This window comes from Centropristis striata, chromosome 18, assembly GCF_030273125.1.
Source record: "Centropristis striata isolate RG_2023a ecotype Rhode Island chromosome 18, C.striata_1.0, whole genome shotgun sequence".
NCBI lineage: Eukaryota > Metazoa > Chordata > Actinopteri > Perciformes > Serranidae > Centropristis > Centropristis striata.
The window spans coordinates 27,394,052-27,420,372 of NC_081534.1; the positions used below are offsets into that span (position 1 = coordinate 27,394,052).

General features: G+C 38.0%; 1 protein-coding gene across 1 annotated transcript in view; it reads left to right on the top strand.

Annotated features, from left to right (window-relative positions):
• Nucleotides 1-26,321, top strand: part of tbc1d32 (TBC1 domain family, member 32) — a 120,640-nt gene that overhangs the window by 26,128 nt on the left and 68,191 nt on the right. Inside the window, exons 17-24 of the mRNA XM_059356643.1 lie at nucleotides 647-848; nucleotides 3,886-3,965; nucleotides 4,877-5,015; nucleotides 8,204-8,291; nucleotides 9,217-9,335; nucleotides 11,609-11,728; nucleotides 11,989-12,077; nucleotides 25,117-25,239. Coding sequence (XP_059212626.1) covers nucleotides 647-848; nucleotides 3,886-3,965; nucleotides 4,877-5,015; nucleotides 8,204-8,291; nucleotides 9,217-9,335; nucleotides 11,609-11,728; nucleotides 11,989-12,077; nucleotides 25,117-25,239 — 960 coding nt within the window. The remainder of the gene's footprint in view (nucleotides 1-646; nucleotides 849-3,885; nucleotides 3,966-4,876; nucleotides 5,016-8,203; nucleotides 8,292-9,216; nucleotides 9,336-11,608; nucleotides 11,729-11,988; nucleotides 12,078-25,116; nucleotides 25,240-26,321) is intronic.

Consider the following 26,321-nt stretch of genomic DNA (forward strand, 5'->3'; position numbering starts at 1 on the left):
TAGAGTTAAGTTTGTATATCAAATCCTCGGGGTTATGCACAGAGAGCAGATTAGACCTGAGGATGTTGCTGGTTTGTCAGTCACTGTAAGAATATCTTTGATCTACTCAACTCTCATTACGGCAGAAAACTCCGAAAAGGTATGTTTTATTGAAGATGCTCAGGGTCGCCCAGCAGTGTTTTAAATTCTGTTGTAATTGGCTGACCCCGACCAGTCGCTCCGACCTGAAACAGCAGTTTGTTGTTGTGAATTAGCAATGATACATTCACCAAGGCTGATGCCACTGAGCACAAACTGTTTTGACTAATATGCTCCAGTCTGCCATTCTTTCTTGTGTGTACTTCCCCTGAGAAGTATCTTGCAAAAACAAGCATATAAAAGTTCAGAAGGGACTTAAATCATCTACCCTTTGATACCTATTCCACACAGTGCATGTAAAAACAACACAAATAGATCACTCACAATTGACAAAGAAATGACTAGACTGTATTTCACATTTAAAAACCAGGAAGGTAGAGCACTTAAAACAACCAATAACTCCCCAATGTTTTTCCAAGTAAAACACCTCGTATACACAAGAGAATCTGTCTGTCTTGTATCTCCCTTCAGCATATTTCTCTTTTTCGCTTCCCCCTCTCCTCTGCAGAACCTTTCCCGCTCATGTCATCGTACAGTTCACCCTCAGGCTGTTGGAAAAGGAGCTCTCATCGCTAAGTGAATCCGACGTGTCCCACACGTCATGCGGAGCCTTTATCTTCGTCTGTAGGCAGATCTACAACACCTGTGAGGGTTTGCAGGTGCTCCGACCCTACGGCCTGCACAAGGCTGTGGCTGCTGCATGGAAAAAGGTTCCTGTACTTCATTTGTCAATATAACACTGGTGAAAACTTTGAGATGTACAGTACAGGCCAAAAGTTTGGACACACAGCTTCTCATTCAATGCGTTTTTCTTTATTTTCATGACTATTTACATTGTAGATTCTCACTGAAGGCATCAAAACTATGAATGAACACATGTGAAATTATGTACTTAACAAAAAAAGTGTGAAATAACTGAAAACATGTCTTGTATTTTAGATTCCTCAAAGTAGCCACCCTTTGCTTACTAGAATATAAGACATGTTTTCAGTCATTTCACACTTTTTTGTTAAGTACATAATTCCACATGTGTTCATTAATAGTTTTGATGAATTTACAATGTCAATAGTCATGAAAATAAAGGAAACGCATTGAATGAGAAGGTGTGTCCAAACTTTTGGCCTGTACTGTACATACTTGCATACTAGATTCTGAGTGATTAAATGATGATCTTGTTTTTTTGGAGCCAAAAGAGGCCATATTTTAGACCAGAGTGTGAATTTGGCTGAAAACAAGAGGACACTTTGCATGCCCATCTATACTGGCAACCTAACTTTGTGCTAACAAAGTCCATAATTTCAGGACTGAACACAATTCACAACTATTTAAATGCACACACAGTGCCATAAATATGCATTGCTACGGCTCTATCCTGATTGACAGCTCACTGTGGTAGCAACTTGCCTATCACAAGTTGGCAAAGCCCTTAAGCATACCCTGCTTTATTGTCTATTTAACTTTAAACTGGTAACTAATATGTACTAGTTTACAAAATAAACATCATGCTGTATTGAAAAAGACCTCAAACTCGCGATTGAGACCATAAACTTGTTAGGGAAATCTTTACTGAAGTAATAAATCAAGCAAGAAGTAGCCTCATCTACTTATAGATTTCTATACAATCTAACTTCTTTTTTGCAACCGGTGGAGTCACCCCCTGCTGGCCATAAGGCAGAATGCAGGTTCAAGGTACTTAACCTTCCAGGTCCAGAGGCTATGTCCACTTCTTTTACACAATCTTTGTTCAATATTTGAGAAAGTTTTGTTTGTTTTGTGAAATGCAGTTTCACAGTGTTAAAGTACTAAAATAAAACATTAAAAAACAGATTATTGAACACATTAGAAAACAATTTAGCATCAAATATAGATGCTTCTGTATGGAATTGGTTGTTTATTTCAGGCTGATTCTGTAAATCCAAAAACTGAGACGCTTTCATGGAGAGTGCTGCTTCACTAATCCCCCCTCATAAAAACATTGTAAAATATGGTGGATAAAGGTTGTATCTGATTTTTTTCCCCTAGAATATCTAATGGAGGGGTGTCTGTGTCTAATGATGAGTTTCACCAGCTAGAATACTCCTGTCATGTTTCATTTGCTTGATGAATGCCACATTCTCTCTTTATTCATTCACTGCAGCGAGAAAAGTGTCGCCACCGCCTGCAAATGGAGGGAATTAACTAACCATTGTAATCTGCTCCATTTCGTTTTCAGAATACCGCTTTTGTCACAACAATGCATCAAACTCAGAATACCTTTTTTAACATAGCACTGAAAAACCAAACTGAAAACAAAAACAGACACAGTTGAATGTGCAACCAAAACCAAAAATAACACCTGCTACAGTTCAGCTACAGAGGAAACAGAAAAAAAAAGTAGGAAAGTAGTGAAAGTGCTTCTGATAGATAAGAGAGATCAGTGGTAGATGTCGGTAAATACAACAAACAGTCCCAGCTCACGTATACTGCTTTGTTATCCATAACATGTCAAAAATTAACTTCTATGAGATATTATGTCATCAGTATCCAACTTTTTCCTACCCACTTCCTCCTGACTTTACCCAGTATGTGTTAAATATTAATAATCAGTGGGCACGTACAGCATGTACCATATGATGTCTAAAAGTCCACATTTGTTTTCGTAGTAATGCACAGTGTAACAACAACAGTGTTGACCTCAGTTCACACACTGTAAAGACACAACAACGTGGCTCCCAAAGTTTGTGGGAGGAATCTTAAGCAGGCATTTGATTTTAATTGGTTTACAGGGCAAAAGAGTTAAAGGTTTGAGTGACTAAAATAACAGTTGCAAAAGGTGCTATAAAGTTTACTGAAAGTTTCTTAGTGTCAATGCACAGTACGTGTAGAGCAGGGATGGGCAACTGGAGGCCCGGGGGCCGCATACGGCCCGCACCCTCACTTGAAGTGGCCCTCAGTACAACTACATGCATTTGAGCATGAAATCTTGAAAGTGCAGTGTAAAAATGCACAAAATTACTTAAAAATTACTTACTTCAAAATTACTAATGTTGGTCTGCTTTTCTTGCACTGAAAAAAAAAAAAATCACAGTAAGTGGTTATTTTTTATTTGCTTCACAACTTTTATATTCCTATTTATACTGTTGTACATGCATTTGAGCATGAAATATGTCCAGTTACTGCACTGTAAACATATTTAAAATTGCAGTTTCATCATATCATATCTTAAGTGCACGGTCCTATATGTGGCCCTGTGGTACTTGGTGCAGATTAATGGAGATGAGCTCAGTCAGCTAAAAGTAGTTTTTAGTGCCCTTATTTAGTTTGTTTAAAGAGGACCTATTATGCTTATTGTTAGGTCCATACTTATTTTGAATTATACTAGAACATTTTTACATATTCTGTTGTTTAAAGAAATACATTACTTTCATCAAAACGTTTCAGAAGTCCTGACGACACTTAATTTATGATCACAACTTGCATGAAAATATCACTTTCTTTTACAAAATCGGACCTTTAAGATGCATACAGTAAAAATTATCTGACTTAAACAGTGAGTTCTTGGAGATCTTGGAGCTTTTCCTGAGGCAGTTAAAAAAAAAAAGATTGAGATTGAGATTTCGAGTAACTCTATTGTGCAAATATATTGTGTCTATCCAAGTTTATGACATCAAATGCCCCCAAAAAAGACCTTGAACAAAAAAATAAATTTGATAAGCCCTCCAGATGTGCCCACACACTCACGTTCCTTTTCCCCTTTTTTCTTTCTAGACCAGTTCCTTGTCTGAAAGGGTTCCAACGCCTGTACCCGGAGCAACTGTTGGAACATCCACCCAGGAGCTGCAGAACATGTGAGGCCAGTTTATAAAAATAAAATTAAAAAGTGATTAGTCATAATGCAGATATTGCCCCTTTTTTGTCCATACCTATGGTGTATACTGTGAAGCTGAGAAGCTTGTTATTGAACAAGAATAATCAGCTATGAAAAAACAATAAATGGGGAGAATCTGACCTCAGATTATTAAACACTGCTTCGACATTATTTCAGCAAGAAGCTTGTTTACAGGGTTCGTACGGGTGCTTGAAATCCTTGAAAATTTTGAATTTTAATGTTGAATTTCAAGGTTTGAAAAGTGCTTGGATTTTGGATTAAGTGCTTGTAAATGCTTGAAATTCTTACTGTATTTCTCTTGCAATCTGACTATAGATAACCACATTTTTAATGGAAAAAATCTATAAACTGAATAGCCTATAGCCTCTGAAATGAAGACGGCTCCGCCTGCGTCTTCTTGTTTCTGAGATGTTTCTTGTTGCTCTACCCTGTATCTTCTTACTGAAGGGAGTTTTTCTAATTCCTAGTGGATGTGAGGGTCCTGAAGTAGCCTATTTGTGGGTCTTTCCTCCTAGTTTGGGTCGTGTTTAGTTCCACCAGCTGTCGGTTGATGATTTTTGTGAGCTTCCTTTTGCTCCTAGCCCCTAGATTCCCATACCAGTATGTTTTATGAGATTAGCAAACTACTTTTAGTTGTTAAAAGTGTAATACCATTGCTGGTGCTATGGTTAAGTGAAATTACCCCTTTTAGAATCGAAGTACTCATCTAAAACACGCCATTTACAACCGTTGAAAGGTACTGGAAAAGCTTGAAAATGGACCTTGAAAGTTCTTGAAAAGTGCTTGAATTTGACCACTGAAAAAGTGTAAAAACCCTGTGTTTAGCACCTGTGATTTCGGCACTTTTCCAGCTTACTCTGTCTCTTACAGGCTCATCTGGGAGGAGACGTTGTTGGACAGCCTGCTGAACTTTTCTGCAACTCCAAAAGGCCTGCTGCTGCTCCAGCAGACAGGAGCCATCAACGAGTGCGTCTCCTACATGTTCTCTCGCTTTACTAAAAAACTACAGGTAATAACAAACCCTGAACTTCATTCACAGTGCTACAGAATCACAACTGTTGTTATTTCCAGTTTGGTCCTTTTCCATCATAGAACTAGTGATGTGCCAATGAAGCCTCATGAACCATTTTCTTTATCTTATGAGTCCACGAGATGGCGCTCTTGATTTAAAGAAAAAGGCTCAAGCAATGGTAATTGAATGTCCTTTCAGCCCTTTGTTGAACAGACTATCATCTATTGGCCATCTATTGGGTTCAGAAAATAAAGAAAATGGTTCATGAAGCTTCATTGGCACATCACTACATAGAACATGTTAGTGCACGTATAGCCAGTTTGTTTTTGTTGATTGTACACATTATTCATAGAGCTAAATGCTCTTTTACAGCAACGCCCTGCTCCACACATACACATCTACACACAGTCACACCTTGAGACATCCCAATCCAACTGCAGTAAGTCACTGAAAAGCCCCGGCGGATCCGTTTTTGTGTTGAATTAATTGCCCAAGAACACTTCAACTTTGGTATCGAGGGAGCAGCGCTTCTCATTTTCCTATCCACCTGCAGTCCAATCCTCCAATCCAACAAGTACTTAAATTTTTAACAGCTCATGTAAGATACTACTACTAAGGAAGTCCAGATGTTGCCAGAATCATCTAGTTGTAAAAGCTCTGGCAGTAGATTCCAAGTTATGTAAGTTAGTCATATAACTCTATGGTGCCCCTTTCTCATGAATCAAACATTGTGACTTTACTGCAGAAGTGCTGATAAGCGCTGACGCTGATAGTGTTCGATGGGACTGTTTCATCACCTTTATGGATGCCCTGAAAGAATTAACTTTGGCAGTGGCTCTGTTTTTAATCCTTCTCGATCGCAGCAATGTGCCAAAGTAAAATTAAGCTGTTAAAGTGCTTCTTTGCCACACTGACTTGAGTCTCAGTAAGCAATTCTTGAAGCCAGGGTGCAGGATTAGAAAACAAGTTATTACCACACAGACTGTTGCATTGAGTACATTTATTCCAATTTAATTAAAATGTAAAGTAACCATTTGGCTCGAAGAAGTTTGTTAACATACATAGATGTGAGTTAGGGTCGGGGCGATGGCCACAGAGCTCAACATTGTAGTTTTTAAGCCTCCACACCAGGTTTGTGGGGGCTTCAAAAGTAAAAATACTGATTTATCAATGGTGAGGAGATTGACTTTACAAGTGAAACAGAAGAATTTTTGGTAAGGCTTTATATTAAGGTCCTTGTAATAACCATTAATTAACAAGTAATAAGGCCCTTGTAAGTCCTTACAAGATGCTTATTAACATTATTGTGTGTTTATAAGCTTATATAAGTGTTAATAGTGGCATTACAAACACCCATGACCGACCCATTATGTCTTTGCCATGCCTTTATTAATCTTATTTTGTTTGCTTATTGATATTAAAATATATTTTATTGCTCATCTATTAGAAGTTAACTATAAGTTAACTATGCTTTTTGCAACTACCGGATCTAAAGCGAGAACAATGCCTTATTACTTGTTAATTAATGGTTATTAAGGACCTTATTATAAAGCGTTACCGAATTTTTTGCTAATACCAGCTTTTATAAATGTACTTATTTCTAGCAAATGAATATCACAATTGATAATCATAATATTGACAGGCATCCTTTTATTCGTAGTGATGGATTTATGTCCTGTGGCAGGTTTCATGCACATATGATGATCAGTTTGGACGACTCACACAGACGATATCGTCGCCTGTTGTGATGATACAATGTTTGTTTTGTGATGTTTTTTGTCATATACTAATTAGGTAGACATCACCCAACCCGAGTATAAGTTATAGAGTTTTATGAATTCTTCATTTTTAACCACTGATGAGATGGAAAAGAGTAGCATAGAACATTTAAAGCTTATATTGAGGTTTTCAAATGAGATTCAAATGCCTATCATCATATTTAATGATGTCATACACTTAGAAATATTCAAAAATCAAAAAAAAAAATCACCAAATTAAATAAAGTCATTTGTTAGTTTAAATGCATTATTTGTATGTATCTTTATTAAATATGACTTGCTGCTATAGTGAGAGTTTTTTAATCACAGTGCAATTTTTTTTGTTTTTATAAAGCTAATGTTTTTATTCAATGAAAAAAAAAATATTTTTTATAATTCATTTTGACTTTTGGATTTAATAATGCTCTGGAGCTGTTGGGAATGTTTCTAATCAGAAGAGCAGTCCTGTACCACTGTAATCTAATTCTACAAACAGTATAATGCTCACAATATTAGTGCAGCCTAATCTGTATCTGCAGCTGTGAGAAATCGAGAGTTTAAATAGAACGAATAGACGTGCAAAAAACTGATTGTTTGCCATGTTCAATAATATATGTATGCAACCATTATTTCTAGGCTCTTGTGTCCCATAATATCCTACCCTGCAGAACATAATCTATCTTAAAACCTTAATTCATTCTGTCGGCCCATGTCATCGCTATCCCTAAATCACTCTGCACAAGATGAGGTAATCTGTTGCCCCTGCTGCTCCTCAAGGCCACAATCATATTTCCTGAAGACTGTTCAGTATTCAGCAGTAACCTGGAGGCTGTTACATACTGCTACTCCCACACAGGATTTAATTTATTAAACTCTGGACTCTACATATGCTGTACATCCATAGTATTGTCCATTATTCACACACACACACACACACACACACACACACACACACACACACACACACAGTTTCACCTCAAACCTTAACTAATCCCCTGTGGGCTTAATTTACTACCATTGTTTACGCACTCTTGTAATTGCTTCTCTCGTTTGGCATTTCACTGTAATTATGGAATGTAATTATATTTTGTCTATTTTTAGGTGTGGCATTGTGTTGTAATTAATGAAGGGCCTGCACACTCAGAAATCAATTTGCAATTTGATTTGTCAGTGTACTAAACTGCATTATGTATCGCCTTTTCAGGATTCCAGCAGTGTCATAGCAGAGTTTGCATACTGAATCACAAATGACAAACTTACAATTCTCCTTTCCCTCCAAAATAAAGCTCTGTTTCCTCCCCTCTCCGTACATTAATCCTTTATTTGTCTATCCTGTCCAAACCTCTCATGCATTTTTGACTTACACAAGCAAAAGTGCTGAATTATTTTTGGGGATTATTATGGGTTTTCTTTGTGTGTTTCCTGCAGGTGAGCCGATGTGAAAAGTTTGGTTATGGGACGATGGTGACACAAGTTGCAGCGACAGCTCCAGGGGTGGCGGCGTTGCACAGTTCAGGTACTAAAGTACTTTCACATTCAAAGACATAGACGACACAAAAACAACTTTGGATACAAACGTTTTGTATCCATCGAGCAGCCAAGGGAGCAACATCTTTTTCAAATTTGTTTGTGACAGTGAAAAGCGGTGAAGATAGGGCAAGAGTGTTTGGATTCTTGGATTGGATTTCTGACAAGAAATATAAATTAGATTTTATTTTTTTCAAAAACACACTTTTACAAGTAGCAAATCCTGTCATATTATTGCTAGATGGAAAGAAGACACAGGCATAGATGGTGGCATACAACCTAAACAAATGAATCTTTGATTTTATACAAATTCAGTTCAATTCAGTTCAAAATTACTTTATTTAGAGGGGAAATTCAGTTTGTCTGTTGGCTCTTCAAGAATGCGACAGCCTGATGGCTGTAGGAGAGAAGGATCTTTTGTATCTCTCCGTCCTGCAACGGAGAGAGAGGAGCCGTCCACTGCTGTTTTCTTGGTCCATAAAGGTTTTATGTAGCGAATGATCTGGGTGTTTCAGGATGGCCACACAGACTGATAAAACATCTGCAGCATCTTACTACAGATGTCAAAAGATCTGAGCTTCCTTAAAAAAGAGGCGGCTCTGCCCCTTTTTGTGTTTAGGGACCAGTCCAACTTATTATCCAGGTATACACCTAGATAGTTATGACGTTTTATATTGTCAAATATATTTGGAGCATTTCAGTAGCTGAATGGCTAAGACATTTAATATGTAATTACAGTTCTCATGTCTTAAAGCTGACCCAGGAGCTTTGCTTCATCCCTTTCCTTTAGTCTCTCTGTCTCCTGTCTCCATAAATCTTAATTTCATTTCTGTCACATAAAATCTTATAATTCCAAGCACACAAATTAAAGTTAGTGTGTCAATTCATAATCTCTGGCTGGCTTTGTGTTGCAGGTTTTGTCCGGGCACTGGTGGTGGAGCTGTGGTCTGTTCTTGAATGCGGCAGTGAAGACGTCGGGGTGGTCCGTCCCAAGCCCACTCCAATGGAGCCCATAGACAGGAGCTGCCTCAAGGTATCGTGCTGACTGATGCTGTGCTCGTTCAAAAGGTGCCTGCTCAGAACAGGCTGATTGCTTGGCCTCAGTTATTGCTGCTTGCAGCTTTCTCAAGACCCACTCATCCAAATAACTCCAATCTGGGATATTCAGGCCTCAATGTTGTACAGTAGGAGGAAGTGGAGACGTATCATCTATTCTTTATACAGTCTATCAATATGTCCCCATGCAATATCCCCCATGCAATGCTATAATATAGTTGTATGTAGTAGGGTTGTCACTGTGATACCATTTTCAATACCACAAGGATAAAAACAAAGACCCCAAAATTTAACAGAAATATTTTTAACAACAAGAAAAATGCAACATGTAAAAATTAACAGAACCACAGGTTAAATATTTATACTAAACTATGATAACAAGCTTCAGGTCTGAGGTAGTGCAAAAAAAAAAATAAATACAATAAACAATAACAATTAGAACAATATTTTGTATGCTGTGTACAATATTAGGCAAGCTTGATAAGTCGAGTTTTCTCTGCTTCGTTCTGGGAATTTCAAGAGAGAAAACAACACTTTTCATTGATACTTTTGAAAATGAGTATCGTATCCGGATACAACGTTTTAGCATCGATACTTTTTTGAGTATCGATACTTTTGACAACCCTAGTATGTAGTTTACTCTCACTTTTTGTGAGAATGAGAATGATTCATTGTTCCATAAGGCTGCATTTTCAGCTCTGGAACAAGTTTGGGCCAAAAATTACATGTCCAGTCCAGGACAGACTCAAACTTTCATTTAAAGCTCTAGTGTGAGTCTGACCGTCTACATGTGTGTGTGAGTCTGATGCCGGCCTCTGACAGGAGCCAAGTCGTCTCTCTCTCAGTGAAAGCAGCCAAGTGAATACGGACAGCCAGTGAAGTGTGAACTGTGTCCTGCCACTGGTGGCTTTAAAGCCTGTCTTATCAGTGGGTCAGCTGCCAGGTTACAGACAGACGGACAGACAGAAAGAAAGACGGACCTTCAAGTCCATCCCAGTCAGCACATGGGAACTGTTGGAAACAGATAAATGAGCAATTAAGAATGTGAGTGATGATTTTGTGCCTAAACAAACTAAATATTCAGCACAGAGTTATTACACCAGCATTTGTATCAAATTAGCTCTGATGTACACCTAATATTTATTTACAATATAAGAAATATATAGTTTTTTGTATTGAAGGATCATACAGTCATACAAACATGAACTTTTATGTAAAAAAAAGCAATCTGTTTCTGAATTATTTAGGGAAAGAGAAAGATGGAATATATGCAAATAAATTCATAAAGTGATTGGCATTCTATTTATCAATGTTCCCTTTTTAATTTTCAACCGGATCGCTTATCAGGAAATCCATTAAAACAGGGGTCTCAAACTCAAATTACCCGGGGGCTGCTGGAGGCAGTATCAAAATGACCAAAAAAGGCACAAAATTACTTAAAAAAGACACAAAATGACGAAAAAGACAAAAAAAAAAATACACAGAATTACCAAAAAGACACAAAATTACTTAAAAAAGATACAAAATGACAAAATGACAAAAAATACACAGAATTACCAAAAAAGACACAAAATGACAGAAAAAAACTAAATTACTTAAAAAAGAAACATAATGACCAAAACAATACAAAATTACTTAAAAAAGACACAGAATTACGAAAAAAAAGACACAAAATTACCCCAAAAAAATAATTAAAGGGACCTTCCACACACAACACGGTAAAGTGCCATTCATATAAAACTCACATTAAACTTTCATATCAAGATGGGGGCCACAAAATATCGCCACTACGGCCGCAATTGGCCCGCGGGCCGCGAGTTTGAGACCCATGCATTAAAGTATCCCATAATCACAGCTGTATGCCAGAGGAATCAGGAGCATTTTCACTTATGTGAGTTAACAGTTTCGATCAATGTGTTTGATTTATTTCTTACCTTTTTAATATATATTTTTTTTTACAGTCATTGCAGTTGACCAAGGTTTTGTTGTTCTATTCAAGTTGTTTTATGGAATTCAAAAACCAAACTTTCATGTATGTGTGTACGTAAGTTACTTTTCTTTGATTCTCATGAGTTCTCTCTGTTCTCCCTGATCCAGTGATGAGAGCAAGAGAATGTGATTGAACCCTGCCTGAATTTTGATGAGAGCAATGCTCTTTTCAGTACCAGCTGTATCATCATGTTCACACCTTCTAGCTGCTGCTTTCTCACTACTTTTTCTCCCCCTTTGAACCACTTTCTGTCCCTACAGTCCTTCCTGTCCTTGGTCAACCTGCTCTCCTCTTCCCAGTCGGTGTGGGAGCTCCTGGGTCGGCAGCCTTTAGCCAACAAGAGTGAATACACCCTGAGAGAGATGCCGACCTCCATTCCTGTGAGTGTTTTCCACACTGTGCTGTTCAGACTCCATGCAATGCTTCTTTCAGCCATTTGAGGGCATGTTTGCGCTTTTTATTTTGCCTTTCAACCACCACCCACGTATTTGTTCCGCCTCACAAAGGCCTCCTTTTAAACACCCCAATACACCAGGGCTGATGTATATATTTCACCTTATATATTGTAAATAAACCGTTTTCTTTTTTCTCCATCACTGCTCTGTTTTTATATTTCACAACCTCTCATTTTACTCCACAGGATCTGATTGACAGGCTGATAGCTGTGAATTCAGATGCAAAGATTCATTCCCTCTTCCACTATGAGCAGTCTCACACATTCGGCCTGAGGTGAGATTGATATTTTTTTATCCATATTACTTAACATCGGCGGGGGGGCACATGGTGTCGGATTAGCACCTGGTGACCGTGGACACACACACACACACACACACACACACAGACACACACAGACACACACACACACACACACTTCAGCCTCTGGCAATAGCAGACTGACATGGTTCTTTATACTTTGATTACCCAGCATTGAGAGGCTGATGAAAGGATTTCTGTGGATAAGAGAGAAATAAGCTTGTGTGTGTGTGTGTGTGTGTGCAGTTCTGTATTTATGAAGAACAGACGTCATAAGAAGTGAGGTTAAGGGGGTGAAGAAGTTTAACTAAAATGAAAAGCCATCTTCAGTTTTCAGTAGAAGTTGGAGTTACTACTTGCTACCGGATAACTGTATTCTAGCCCAGTTTAGAGAAGCAGACATGAGTAATATCACACTGCTGTGGACAAAAGAAATTGTATTGTAGCCACATTTTAAAGAAATACATCTATATTTAGAATATTTTCACCACTTTTTCCTTGCCATCAGACAGCCCTTTCAGATGGGGAACTCAAGCTGCTATCGTTGGTCTCCTCAAAGCAAATCACCAGACTCCCTTGACAGAAACACAAAATTTTACCTCGCAGGACACAGGAGATGCTGCTCTACAGCTGCCTCTATAGGCTCAATTGTGTGACTTTGGTGTTTTAAAAGCTAACCAATCGAAGCAACTGTAGACCAGCATCTCCTGTGTTCTGCAGGGTAAAATTACTGCTTTAGTCAATGGAGTCTGGTGGCTTTGATGAGACATGAATATAACAGCTTGTTGGAAAAGGGTGGTGAAAGTGGTGAAAATATTCTAACTATAATGTACACTTTGATTGTTTTTTTTAGGTGTCTAAATATGTAAATTGCTGCACTCTGCATAGCAATATACTGCTTAGCTTCTGTGCCTTTACTCCTGCTTTGAGTAAAAGATTCAAACTATCCCTTTTAAGGTTAATGCACATCAAATGTGTTCAAGTGAGATAAAAAACAATCCGTGCAAGTGGATGTTGTAACACTCACAGGTGCATATGTGTCTCGGTTGCGTGTGCAAAGCTCTGGTGCCTGCTGATCATTCCTTTGCCATTTAAACAAAAAAAAAAAATACTTTTTGAATCACAATAGCTATGACTTGTTTGGAGCCTTGCTGACTCACTCGCTCTGTCTGTGCCTGTCAGTCAGCCCACTCCTATTAACATCCAGAAGCCAAGTGAAAGGAACAAGATGCTCTATTCATTTGCCACCCAGACTGATGGATTCACTGACAAACTTGTACTCTGTGCCACCGTGTGGGCCGCTAAACGTGCTAAATGTAGCATTTTACTATCAGAACGCCGAGTCAAACCATGTTCAGTTTGAGGTATTAGAATAATTGCCTTCGACGAAAAACAACATTGACCATAAACAAAGCTAATTCTATATTTTTAAGCTTCCACACAGCTTGATTTCAGTTCTTTATTGGCCTGTAAGGTGCAAATAAGGTGATAAGAGGTGAATGAAATCATTTATTTTACATTCGCTCATTTTTTCTGCCAAGATGTTGATTAATTGTGTTCAAAATCACTTCACCATTCACCAGATTTACATAGTATTGTACTGCTACTGTATTAAATACAGCTTCTGTGGGGGTTGCTGCTCTCCATTATACACCCACACAACCAATCTGAGCTGCAACAGTTCAGAAAATACCTCTTAAATACGTCCTTCTTAACACAGCATCACCCACAATAAAGTGTTTTCTTTCAATTTTCCGATACTACGCAGCCTGCGGGGACACAGTATGGCAGCATGGTATAGGCATAGTGCTTTATTGATCCCACGGGAGGGAATTGCATCAGTAAAGCAGCTACTTCACACAAGGACATCACACTTATTAATAAACAATGTGTCAAAAGGAATTTAATTAAAAAGCATATAAGGAGAGAACAGGAGAGTGTAAAAATAAGCCAAGATAGAAATGGTTATAAAGGTTAAATGTGTAGGAATTGTGTGTCTATGTGCATTATTTAAGTTTATAATTATATAACACATATTATAATAGCAGTAAAAACATATGGCAGGTATTGAAAATATCAGAAAAATCACTACAAAAATGCTGATTCAGGTCACTACGAGCTCCCACTCGTCACAGTTTTCATTTAGTGACTTGATATGTAAAATATCGGTCACACCCACCTTCATATCATTAAATATTGATGACTACACAAGCAATAATCACAGATAAAGTTTGAAAAGAACACCCTTATGTAATATTTATTAACAGCTGCACTCTTAAACTCGGCTTATCTGCTTTATTGGGGCTGTGTGGGCGCGGTTTGATCAGATGAGAGTGTCCGGGGAACATCGGAAAATAACCCACAACTGTCATCACATTTTGATTCAAGTATTCCTAAATCCTGATTGGAGAGAAAACGAGCGTGCGTAGGCACAAATCTCTCGTGTGAAATAAGAAAAAACGGCTCTGATTTTGGCAGAAAACAGTCGGTTCATGCAGGACCCCGTAACTCATAGTAAGGGGCTGATTGAGATAACATGAATTCAGAGCCTCAAAGGGTGGGAGTGTGTAATTTAGTCTGACATCAGCTGGCTGGAGAGACCTCCTGTTGCAGTCGTTGTGGAGGGTGCAAAATAGCAAAACATGCAAGTTTTTTTCACACACTTAGAAAATCCTCACAGGAAGTAGAGCTGACTGTGGCCTTTCATGCATTAGGCATTAAACATTCTGACACATGCATTATGTGGCTCGTACATGATGCGCTCTGGTAACTTTTATGTTTTGTTATGGATTTACACATAACAGCAGCATGCATGTGATTAAAGCTGTGTTTAATTACTGTATGGGTTAAATCAGCAGTGTCAGACTGATCCATAAAAGGGCCACGTGGCTGCAGCTTTCTGTTCAAACTGAGCAGGAGCACACATGATAACAACAAATCAAGTGAGTGAAGACAGTTCAGGTGATTGAATGAGCTGAGTCATGTATGCTCGTGCTTGGTTGGATTGAAAACCTGCAGCCACGTGGCCTTTTCATGGATGCAATTATAACTATGGGCCAGTTTAAAACTATGATAACCAATAACTCTGCCTTTCACTGTAACTGTTTTTAAATGTTTTTGCATGTGTTTTTGTAGATAGATAGATAGATAGATAGATAGATAGATAGATATACTTTATTTATCCCAAGCTGGGAAATTACAGTGTAGCAGCAGCATTACACACAGAGACAATAACAACACAATTAAATAATTAAATAAAAAGAACAACCTAGGCATACTTCAAGCAATAACATATAAAAATACAATAAAATACAATAAAATGTAATGTAAAAATACAAATAAAGTGTCTAAAGAAGGAGTATGTATTAAGGAGTAGAATTCCAGTGCAGAATAAATATGAATATGCAGTATAAAAATGTTGGTGCTATGAAACAAATAAGGTGCAATGAACAGTGTGCATAAAGAACACATAAAGAGCATAACGACGGTATGTAATGAACCAGGCTCTTTGTTATTGTACAGTGTGATGTTTTCTGATGTTTTAAGATTGTCTGTGCTGTTTTGTGTTTTCTCTGTACTCTCGACATCATTGTAAATGAGGGGTTGCCCTCAATGATTCCTCGAGAAATACATAAAGGATGAATGAAAAAATGAAAATGGATCAATTGGACACCCCAGGGTTAATCTGTTGTAGTTAGCTTGGGCCTCATTTGTATTTCGAGGAGAACAGCGCCTCCTGCAGCTTGAAGGTCAGTAAACCTCTGCACCAAACAAGATTCATTAATATACTTAATAATGCCACTAAACATTTATTTTCCACGCCACCACTCATGTAGCACTCAGACATTTAATCACAGTGTCTAAACATGAAGTGGCTGGTTTTGCTACCTTTTTTGTCTTATGACTGCCCACAGGAATAAGCATTCCCTTTTACCCTTTTGAAATTCTGCTTTATTAGTCCAAAATGGTGCAAAGCTTCATTATCAGGGCTACATGATTAAAAAATGACCACAATGGTTTACCTCAGGGTCAAACAATCACACATATTATGCATTTGTTTTGTTTTTTAATAATCTAGCTGCAATAATAAAGGCTTTTTAGAAGTTTTTGTACTTTAACAAAGCAGTGTGCCTTATATTTCAAGAGGGAAATCTATTCCCATCCTTGTGGGTAGTATTAGCCTACCCACGCATCATTTCATCACAGGTAGCATTAAAAATGTATAAATGCTTGACTCTGTGAAACCTGCATAAACTCCTACCAGATGCTCGGTATCACAGGTTTTCTTGTATTTTTGTATTTCCCACTGAGACATAAAGTTGGTAAGGAAAAGAAACTCTTATTACACAGACAACCTGGCAACCAAACACCTGTCTCATTAAGAGACTCTCTGTTCTTTGCCTTTATGTAGAAAGATACTTTATTCAGCCCCTCGGGGAATTGCAAGTGTTCAGTAGCTCACACATTCTGTATTGTACATCACTGAGAAAAAGATAACACACCAAAACAGATTCACTCATGTCGTTCTGAGCTCAATATTAATGTCAAAAAATGACATTATTCCTGTTTGTAAGATTATTCTCAGCATTATGTTTTGTATTGTCACAGAGTGCGTTTTGTCATGAGGTTTAAAGCTCCAATATGAATCTCAATGTGGACAAACTTTCAGTTTGGCTCTTTTTTAAACCCTTAGAGGTACTTAGCTTCACCTGACATCAAACACAGACAGCCGGATATGTTGCAAAACAGACAGTGTTTTGAGGGAACTCAGCCTCAACAATTCACACTCATCTATCACATAAATGAATAATACATAACCTGTGCGTGTTTAGAAAGATCATACAAGTGTGAGCAGTACGTTCATTGTTGTATTTGAAACCATCTCTGCTACTCAGTTTTGTATTGAAGGGGCTTATATTCTACAAGGTGTCATATTTAAAGAGACAGGAAGCATTAAAAATGTATAATGTTTGACTCTGACACCTGCACATATAGATAGAGTCTGGAATCATTGCATTTTTTTTATTGTCTACTAGGGCTGTGATTGATGATTGTTTTATTGATTAATCACTTGGTCTAGAAAATATTAGAAAATATTAGAAAAATGCCCATCCCAGTCCAATGTGATGTCTTTAAATCTCTTGTTTTTCCCATTCAAAATCCAGTGATACTGAGTTTAATATGATACAAAACAAGGAAAAGTCATATTAAATATCCTGAAAATTTTCTGCCACTTTTTGCATGAGAAATTACTTTAACGATTAAATGATTATCAGTAACAAGAACAAAATAGTTGATTATTCTCCTGTTGGCTGAGTCATCGATTAGTTGACTAATTGTTGCAGCTCTATTGTCAACAGGTCTCTTAATAAGATATTCCTTCATTGGTCCCACAACGGGGAAATTGTTATTATTACAGCAGAAAACGTGTACAGCAAAAATAGAAGAAGCATCAATAAATAGTAAACAAATCAATAAATGGTAAACAAGACTTTTCCACTTTCCAACTAACTAAGACCATGGTTCCAAATGAAAAAAGAAATCTTTAAAACCAGGTCTCAATTACCATGTCCGAAGACTAATTGCTAAAAACTACAATGTCCAGCTATTTTAGACAAACATTACTCAAACAGGGGTAAATGGTGCATGAGTTGGGCCTATTTTAAGCTGCAGGTTTATACGGATTTAATGCACAGTGAGCATTAATGGCAAAGTACCTGGAATTAGCTTGAATTGAAATGAGTGAATGGGACCCCAGTGGTACAGTAGACCTTACTGATGTGTTTTTAATAGTTTTAGTTCCTGAGCTATAGGGCACAGAGGAATAATATATTTTAGGCTTTGCATGCATAGACATAACTTAGTTTAGTTATAGAAGTTTAAGTTAAATGTTGTTTTAATGGGTTTTGTTGACAAAAACAAAATATAGCCATCCCTCCTCTTTAATCACCCGCCAGAATCAAACTTCTAGAACTAGTTTGAACTTCTACAATCCTTATGAAATTGGACCTATTCAGCAGTTGGCTGTAGTTAGAAACCAGCTCTGGACTGCACTCCACAACTTCTTTAAAGGCTGTGAAACTTTTCTAACATCGCAGGTTTAATCACCGGCACCACAGTCAGGAAAACATGCACTGAGCATTCCTGAAGTGCAGCCCCTCTTGAAAAAAGGAGCCACAATTTCCACCCCTCTTGATCTTCACAGGGTAATGAGAGCTAAAATCCCTCAGCCCTTCGCCGTGGCGCTAAAAGCCTCTTTGTTGTCATGGCAACCGGCACCCTTTCCCCATGTTTTTCCCCTGTCTCACTTGTTCGGATGCTGTTATTCTTCTCTGTCTGCTGTCGATGGCTCTGAACACGTCAAGTGAGTGTTTGCCCCTGCAGAGCTTCACACATTTCAACCTGTTTTTGCATTTATTTCACTAAACACATTGTTGTTGTCATACTACTTTCAATACGCCAGGAATGAGAACAAGGCCCCGTTTACACGAGGACGCTTGCGGGTAAAAACGACAAAATATTTTATCGGAAGTGCCTTTCGTTTAGAAGGTGACGGCATTTTTGGGGCTTAAAAACGCAAAAATCTGAAACCACCTTCCAAAGTGGAAAAGTTAAATCCGCTCCGCCGTAGCGTGTCCGTCTACACTGACAAGACGCAACACTCTGCTCAGATCTGCTCACGTCACGTATGTGTTTACGTCACATACATGCTCCAGTACAGGGAAATAAACAAACATGTGGGATTATTTCCATGCGTCGGACCTTCAAGCTGCTCTGGCAGCTCTAATAAACTTACAGGAGTCTTTCCACCAAATGTACAGGATATGTACAGATAGTATTACGGAACAGAGAAGGATCTGTAATTACCTCCATCACATTTTGGATGCACCAATTCGTCGGAGGCGAGCCAGACGGCTTTGGACGAGACCTGGGAGATCTAGTGATGGTGGAGAACTTTGTGGAAGGAGTAGCTGATGAAAATGTGTGGCGTGAAAACTTCTGCATGCCCAAAGATGCTCTTATCGCTTTAAGTGATGCCGCCTGGCTGCATACAATCGAATTTCACACACTTTTGCGTCACCGTGTGCAGCAGATTTCCTCCCGAAAATGCTCGTCTAAACGCAGAATAAAAAGTGAAGACGCGACGCCACTTTTGCGTCTTCTGTTCAGACCGTCCTCGTGTAAACGTAGCCTTAAACAACATGCATAAAAATCTTGCTAACACTGACTACCTGTGCACTAAGGTGGGGTGAAAAGCTGTTGCAGTTGCTGATGTTTAAGAGAGGATGAAGATTATGCTTGCATAGCAGGAAGGCCCAGAACATCTCAGGTATGGTGAAACCCTGAGGTGTGAGAAACGAAAAGGTACAAATACGACTTAGACAGGAACAGTCAGTAATAGAAACAAGTCTTTGTGGCAGGTAAAAAGAGTTATTTTGTCCTCATTTGGGTTCAGTTGTAGTCGTCTCGCCTCCCCGGACAAAGTAAATTCAATTAGAATAGATTAGGAATAAATAAAAGCGAATAAATATTCAGACTTTTATTTTGTGGGGCGAAAAACAAGTCAGGTGTGAAAGCACTCGATACGGTGGAAAAGATTTCTTGTTTTGTTTCAGGATGACGGATTGAAACACTGAGATTCCCCACGGTGTAGTAAAGTTTCATAGTGTTGTCGGGAGGTGCTGCGGTGTTGACGCCCAAATGAGGTTTCCAATTGATCTTTGCAGATGCACAGCCTGTGGGCTTTTCAGTCTGCTACCTGAATATGTGCAATCACTAATTAAAGCATTTGCTATCATAAGAAAGGATTGGTGTAGTTGCGTAATTGCAAACTTATTTTACTAGTGTTTGGCATTTCTACAACCCCACAGGGCTAGGACTCCTTCTTGTAGACACATTTTAAGAGATTTTCTGCACATTTTAATTATTTTTGTGATTGATTTCAGCAGCCACGCCCAACTGCCAGAGATATTAGCATCCCTAAATAGCATGCAAGTTAAGTTGACCATTTGCATCTTACCTCTGGCACGACTAATCAATCAGCAGCATGATCTTCTGTCAAACTGCCAAGAAGATTACTCTTGCTTTTGATTGGTTTATTCATAAATCCCCTGGTGCATGAATTCAGGCACATCATCAATCTTTAATGGGTGTTTTAAACATACGATAAGTGAGTTGTAATCCTCGTCAGCATAAATGTCAACAACACCAAGAGGAGATGGATTGTAGTGTTTTAAAAATCATAACCATCCATTTATAACTCGCTTTGTGTCCTGGTGTAGAAAGTTAATGATGTCTTATTTCCAAAAAAAGGATGCAAGTCATATTAAATTGAATGCGGTCATTCAGTGTCTGTTGTGATCTTTTGTTTGTTTATTTGTTTTTAAATCAGCTATTTATGTCAAATGAGTAGCTGCCCCTACTGCCCTATTTTGTCTTGTTAATTAGCCTTCATGCATTTTCCTCTTCAGGGTGTTTGGCATCCTACAGAGCAAACTGAAGGCTTTGGAACAATTGAAAAGACACACTGTCATTACAGTAATGCCTCGCTGAACACAAACTATGGTTAGCTAGTTAGAGGCAAACACATAAAACAACAAGTCAGCTTGGGCTCTGGGAAGTTGCAGTCGAATTTCCACTACTGTTTTGAAAAGTTTGCCAATAAATTGCTATTCAGTACGGCGAAAACCTTTTAAAATACCTCTGATTGGACAGTCAGTCTTCACCCCGCTTGGTAAGAGAAACCCATCAAAGAGACAACCTTTAAGCAGGCCTGGTTCTGTATTTCTTAGTTTCAAACAGAGCGAGGTCAGAAGGCCTGGGAGACTCTCAGCCTCTTGCTGTGCTGCTGTCAGGATGAGTGAGTAGAGCTGTCAGTCAAACGGGAGTCCAAGCAACTGGCCGGCACGTCAGGAAACGAAGCAGCTCTTTAACAAGAGAAATGTGTTTTCCGGGGACAGAAGCAGCGAAGAACATACAGAGATTAACACCACCCTCTTATATGTCAGAACGAGAACACACACTATTAGAAATTGAAATGACATTTTGTGAAAAGCGGGATTAAACGTGTAAAAATAACCCTGACATTTCCGTTAATTTCATTGAGCCGTTGTTGTTCTTGAAGCCCTATTTTTTTTAAAAATGGTGGTAAACTAATAGCAGCAGTAATGATGAAGGAAATAAACTCGGACATAGCGTCAAACCGTTTAAAAATACACCAATATCAGACTATGCATTCACAAAGTCGGAGTCAACTACACAGATTCTTATTAATTTCAATGCTTGCATGACCTTAAGCTTCAGTCTATCTGCAGAGAATGTCAAATGATTTTTGGAGAATATGTTATTAATTAAGATCAAACAGAATCATCAGTTGAATCCTCCAAAACGTGCTCTGTTGCTCTGCCTGCATTAGAGCTGCCCCCTTTCAGTCTATTAGCTGACTAATGGCTCGTTATGGCTATGCTCTAGCTCCATACTTAATGCACAGCTGGGAGAGTGGTATCGATCTTCTTATCTACTTCTCTGCAAGAAAGCAAAGGCAGCTTCCAACATCTGCAATTATTTATTTAAACCTAAAGTTCTGTAGAAGATGGAAACAAACATTCACATTAACCTCCTGCGACCCTGCATCCTCATATGTGGACATTTAATTTTAGGTTTGCTGGACCTTATACTTAATTTTGCTTAACTATGACCTGTTGTCCTCAGTAGTCAGTACATTCATCAGTATAAAAATCAAATGGCAGCATCTTGGTAAAGTCAATCAGCAGCTTATCCCCAGAAAAAAAGTGGACCAGGTACAAAAACTGATCAGATTTTATGGTTAAAACTTGTTTATTTGTGCTTATTAATGTTTGTAGTTTGACTATTTTTTAGCAATAGCAACAAGCTACGACACTGCTAATCAGGAAGTACTCATTTGAGAATGAATAGACTTTTACTATCGTTCTTTAAATGAGAGGGTGTAAATGTAAACAAATAAACAGCTTTATAAACTAGTGAATTAATTGTGTTATACAGTAAAATTAACCCATCTTTTTTTTTCAAAAAGCGACTTCCTGTTCAAAGACAATGCTGAGTTTTGGTACTAATCAGGTCCTACTGATCCAAAATATCTAGGAGAAACTAACAATACATACAAAACAAAAGCTTGGGTTTCAGGAGTTTAAAAATGCACCCCTTCTTCTCTGGGGCCTTATCAAAAGTTTGAATAAAGGGTTATGTGAGAATAACATAGTCCACCGGGCTTCACTGACATGATATGACCTAATTTGATAGATTTCTGATATTTAAAAGACCAGTTCTGCCAAGTTCGGCAGACAGTTAGGATTAAAAATAACTAGATCTCACAGCCCACGGATGGACCTAATGATGTCATGATATCTTGTCAGGAGAGGGGCTAAGTAACACTCCAAATAAAACATTTTTGGCGAGGTAAAAAAGTGACATGGCTATTTTTAAATGGATCCCATGACCCCTTACATCAACGTATTCGATCTGCCCACGTATCTTATACATTTTGAGCAAAACAACACGCAGCTCTTGCATAAAGTACAAATGTGTTATTTTGGCCTATTTGATATTTCTGCAGGCTGGAGTCTCTAAACAGTCTTCAAATTGCATAAATTGTATATAACTGGGAAGCTGAGACTCTTGTGCATAGAATGAGCCTAATTGTCTTCAAGTGTGATGATGCTAGTCCCCATAGTAACCACTTCATTGTAGTTAAATGCTACTATTTGTCAACCACAAATAAAAAATAAAACATTTTTGGCAAGGTAAAATAGTATTTACCATTTAAAAATAGCCATGTGGCTATTTTTAAATGGATCCCATGACCCCTTACATCAGGGGTGTCAAACTCTGGCCCGCGGGCCAAATTTGGCCCGCAGTGTAGTTTTATTTTGCCCGCGAGGCAATACCAAATTATTATATTATTATTGTAAATTAATGACATTGATGTGTTTTTTATTTGAAATTTGATTTTGCATGTCTGCACTATTTAGTTATATATTGTATGTTTATAAGCGTTGCTGGTTCCATATTTAATGTTAAAGCAAAACATGTTTGGTATATATTAAAAGGTTTATTTGTTCAATGTTGGCCCGCGATTTTATTCAAGTTTTACATTTTGGCCCATTGTGTATTTGAGTTTGACACCCCTTCCTTACATCAACGTATTCGATCTGCCCACTTATCTTATACATTTTGAGCAAAACAACACACAGTTCTTGCATATAGTACAAATGTGTTATTTTTGCCTATTTGATATTTCTGCAATCTGGAGTCTCTAAACAGTCTTCAAATTGCATAAATTGTATGTAACTGGGAAGCTGAGACTCTTGTGCATAGAATGAGCCTAATTGTCTTCAAGTGTGATGATGCTAGTCCCCATAGTAACCACTTCATTGTAGTTAAATGCTACAATTTGTCAACCACAAATTGGAGAGCTAGAGGATTCAGAAGGTGTAAGGCTTCCTGAGGGTTTTCCACAATAAGGGGGTTTCTCAGCTGTATCCAGAACAGAAGTGCTACCCAACCAGTCACTGAAAAAAGCAAATTTTACAGAAATGTTAAAAGTTTTTAAAACAAAATCACAGCCTGGATTTTTCTATAATATTTTGCAAGGTCTTGGTGTCTTAATGTGGTGTTTTGGAGCATTGTTTGACCAAATTTATCAATTATATCAGGGGTGGTCAACCTGTGGCTCCAGAGCCTCATGTGGCTCTTTAGGCCACCTGCAGGGGCTCCCCTTGGCTGAGACAAAAAAAATATAGAAGTATTCTTACATTAAAATTTTCATTTTTAAATGGTGTAGACCAAAAACTATTTGTATTCTTCAATTGTAAAATTGTATAGCTTTTTTACAGCATATTAAAAAAAGTTTTGACATTTAAGTCAAATAAAATGTGCTTCATAGCTTACGAAAGTCTCCGGCCCAGTGCCTTAACCTTTAACTTTTGCCAACTTTGAGTTTAGTTTTGAGTTCCCCTAGATAGACTAGTTTCAAAATCATATTAATAAATGCGCAATATGACTATTAATAATGTTGGTAGGCTAATTTAGACTTATTATGCTGTTTAATTTTCATTTTAGGCTCAACATAAGGTTTGTGGCTCCATTCCGCAATTTTCTTGCTTTTTTTTGGCCAACAGTGGCTTTTTTAGTTAGTAAAGGTTGCCCACCCCTGAATTATATAGTGGTATAAATAGGTTAAATTTAGCACCAAATCTGTGCAACAAAAAGTATCAACACAAAAATGACTGCAAAAACTTATGAGATATAATTAAGCATGGGAATGGCCTTCGTCTATTTCCACCATAACGTTCTAAGCCCTTCTACATGTTCACAATTTAATTTAATTAATGAATTAATCTAAGAGGTGGTGGGAAGTTGGTAGTGGGAAGTTAATGCTGCACACTGGTACCACACACATGAGATATGGTCTAAATTAAGACGAGCTCTGGTGCTGAAGGGAGGAAGTGATGGAGAAATTAAATCAGCGGTCTTCGGAGATGAGTTAGCGTCCTTGGTTGCCAATAAAAACTGTGACCAACTCCAACACCGAAGTTAAAAATCCACTGATGCATAATCAAAAGATGTTCTGAAGCCGTTCCTCTCTACAGGTGTTGGATCATATAAAACACACTGTAGAGTCCCAGAATGCTGCTGCAGCTCAACAGCCTGCTAGAGCCTGGTGTCATTACCAGCGACTGAAAATGAACCATGAAGCTTTTCCCAAGGGGTTCCTACTTAACAAAGCTTACAATTGGCTACGGCGAGCGGGTGAAAAATTGTGTTGACTGATCCAGCACTTGCAGACACAGCACAATGCCAGAGGAAATAGTCAAACACAGTCTAAATATGGTCTTTGTCTGCTGCTGCTGTACAGTATGTACGACATTACAGTGTGAACTGCCTGCTGTTGCTACAGTATCTCCAAATGCCAGTCCCCTCTGGATTCTTGATGTCTTTTTGTGTGTGTGTGTGTGTGTGTGTGTGTGTGTTGCAGACTGCTCAGTGTGCTGTGCTGTAATCTGGACTCCTTCCTGCTGCTGGAGAGCCAGTTCAACATCTGCTCCATGCTGCTGCAGAGTCAGAGGGACAACGTGACGGAGCTGGACACCGACAGAGGGTACGAACCAATAAACACACAGTAAAAGATTTATGGTTGGAACGTTTTTATGGTCAATTACTTAAACAAATCGGTCATAATTATCAAAGTTTTTCTCATCATTGGTGGTTATTCACAGAGATTAGCATTGTCCAGTTGTGTTGTATCTTCGCTTTCAATCATTTCTGTGCAAGAAAACTAATTGAAATTGTTATTTTTTTTAAGTTTGGATTAATATTTAAGATATAAACAGCCTAATCCTGAACTAGAAAAGTACTGAAGAACTTGTAGAACAACGGGTAAGGTTCTAAATTTGTCAAAAAAGAAGCCTGTTAACCCTTTGGAGTTTGGGGCTATTTTGTTGATTTTTGACTTAAATAATGATCACCATGCCATGCTGGTATCATCTTTTTCAGCTCAACCTCACCTCATTATTATTTTGTCATTTTTACTTACTGGATCAACATTTTGAAACAGAAAAAAAGACACAAAAACACACACAAAATTACAAAAAACACAAATAAAAAACATACATAAAAAACACACAAAAACACACAAAAGAAAACCCAAAACCATAATAAACACAAAAAACCACACACAAAAAATACAAAAAAACACAAAAAATGAAAAAAAAACCCACAAAAAATCAGTAAACACAAAATATTGCATTAAAAATGTTGAAATGCACACTGCAACATTTGAAAGATCTCTGCAAAAAAAGTAAAATCATGTTACACTTGGTTGTGGTGATTTTTGCCTTTGCTGAAAAAAAGTTGTCATACTAAATTGGACATGGAAACTTGTGGAAAAGCCAAAACTGACAGCAGGGCTCCATGCTGCTTCGTTTTTACCTCATGACGTCATGGAGAAGTCGTGCTCCGGAGCTTTCATGGACTCCAGAGGGTTTAGTTTGTATGATTGTTAAATATTCAAAAAACACAGACAGAGAATTGTATTAAAAGGTCCTAAAAATATTAGGAAAATTAATCTCTGATGCAATATGTAAATCCAAACTCTTCCTGCAATAACTGCATTGCTATTTGGGTTAATTAAGTTTATCAGTTGTTCTGTACTGTTATCATTATGCATTTATGAAAAAACAC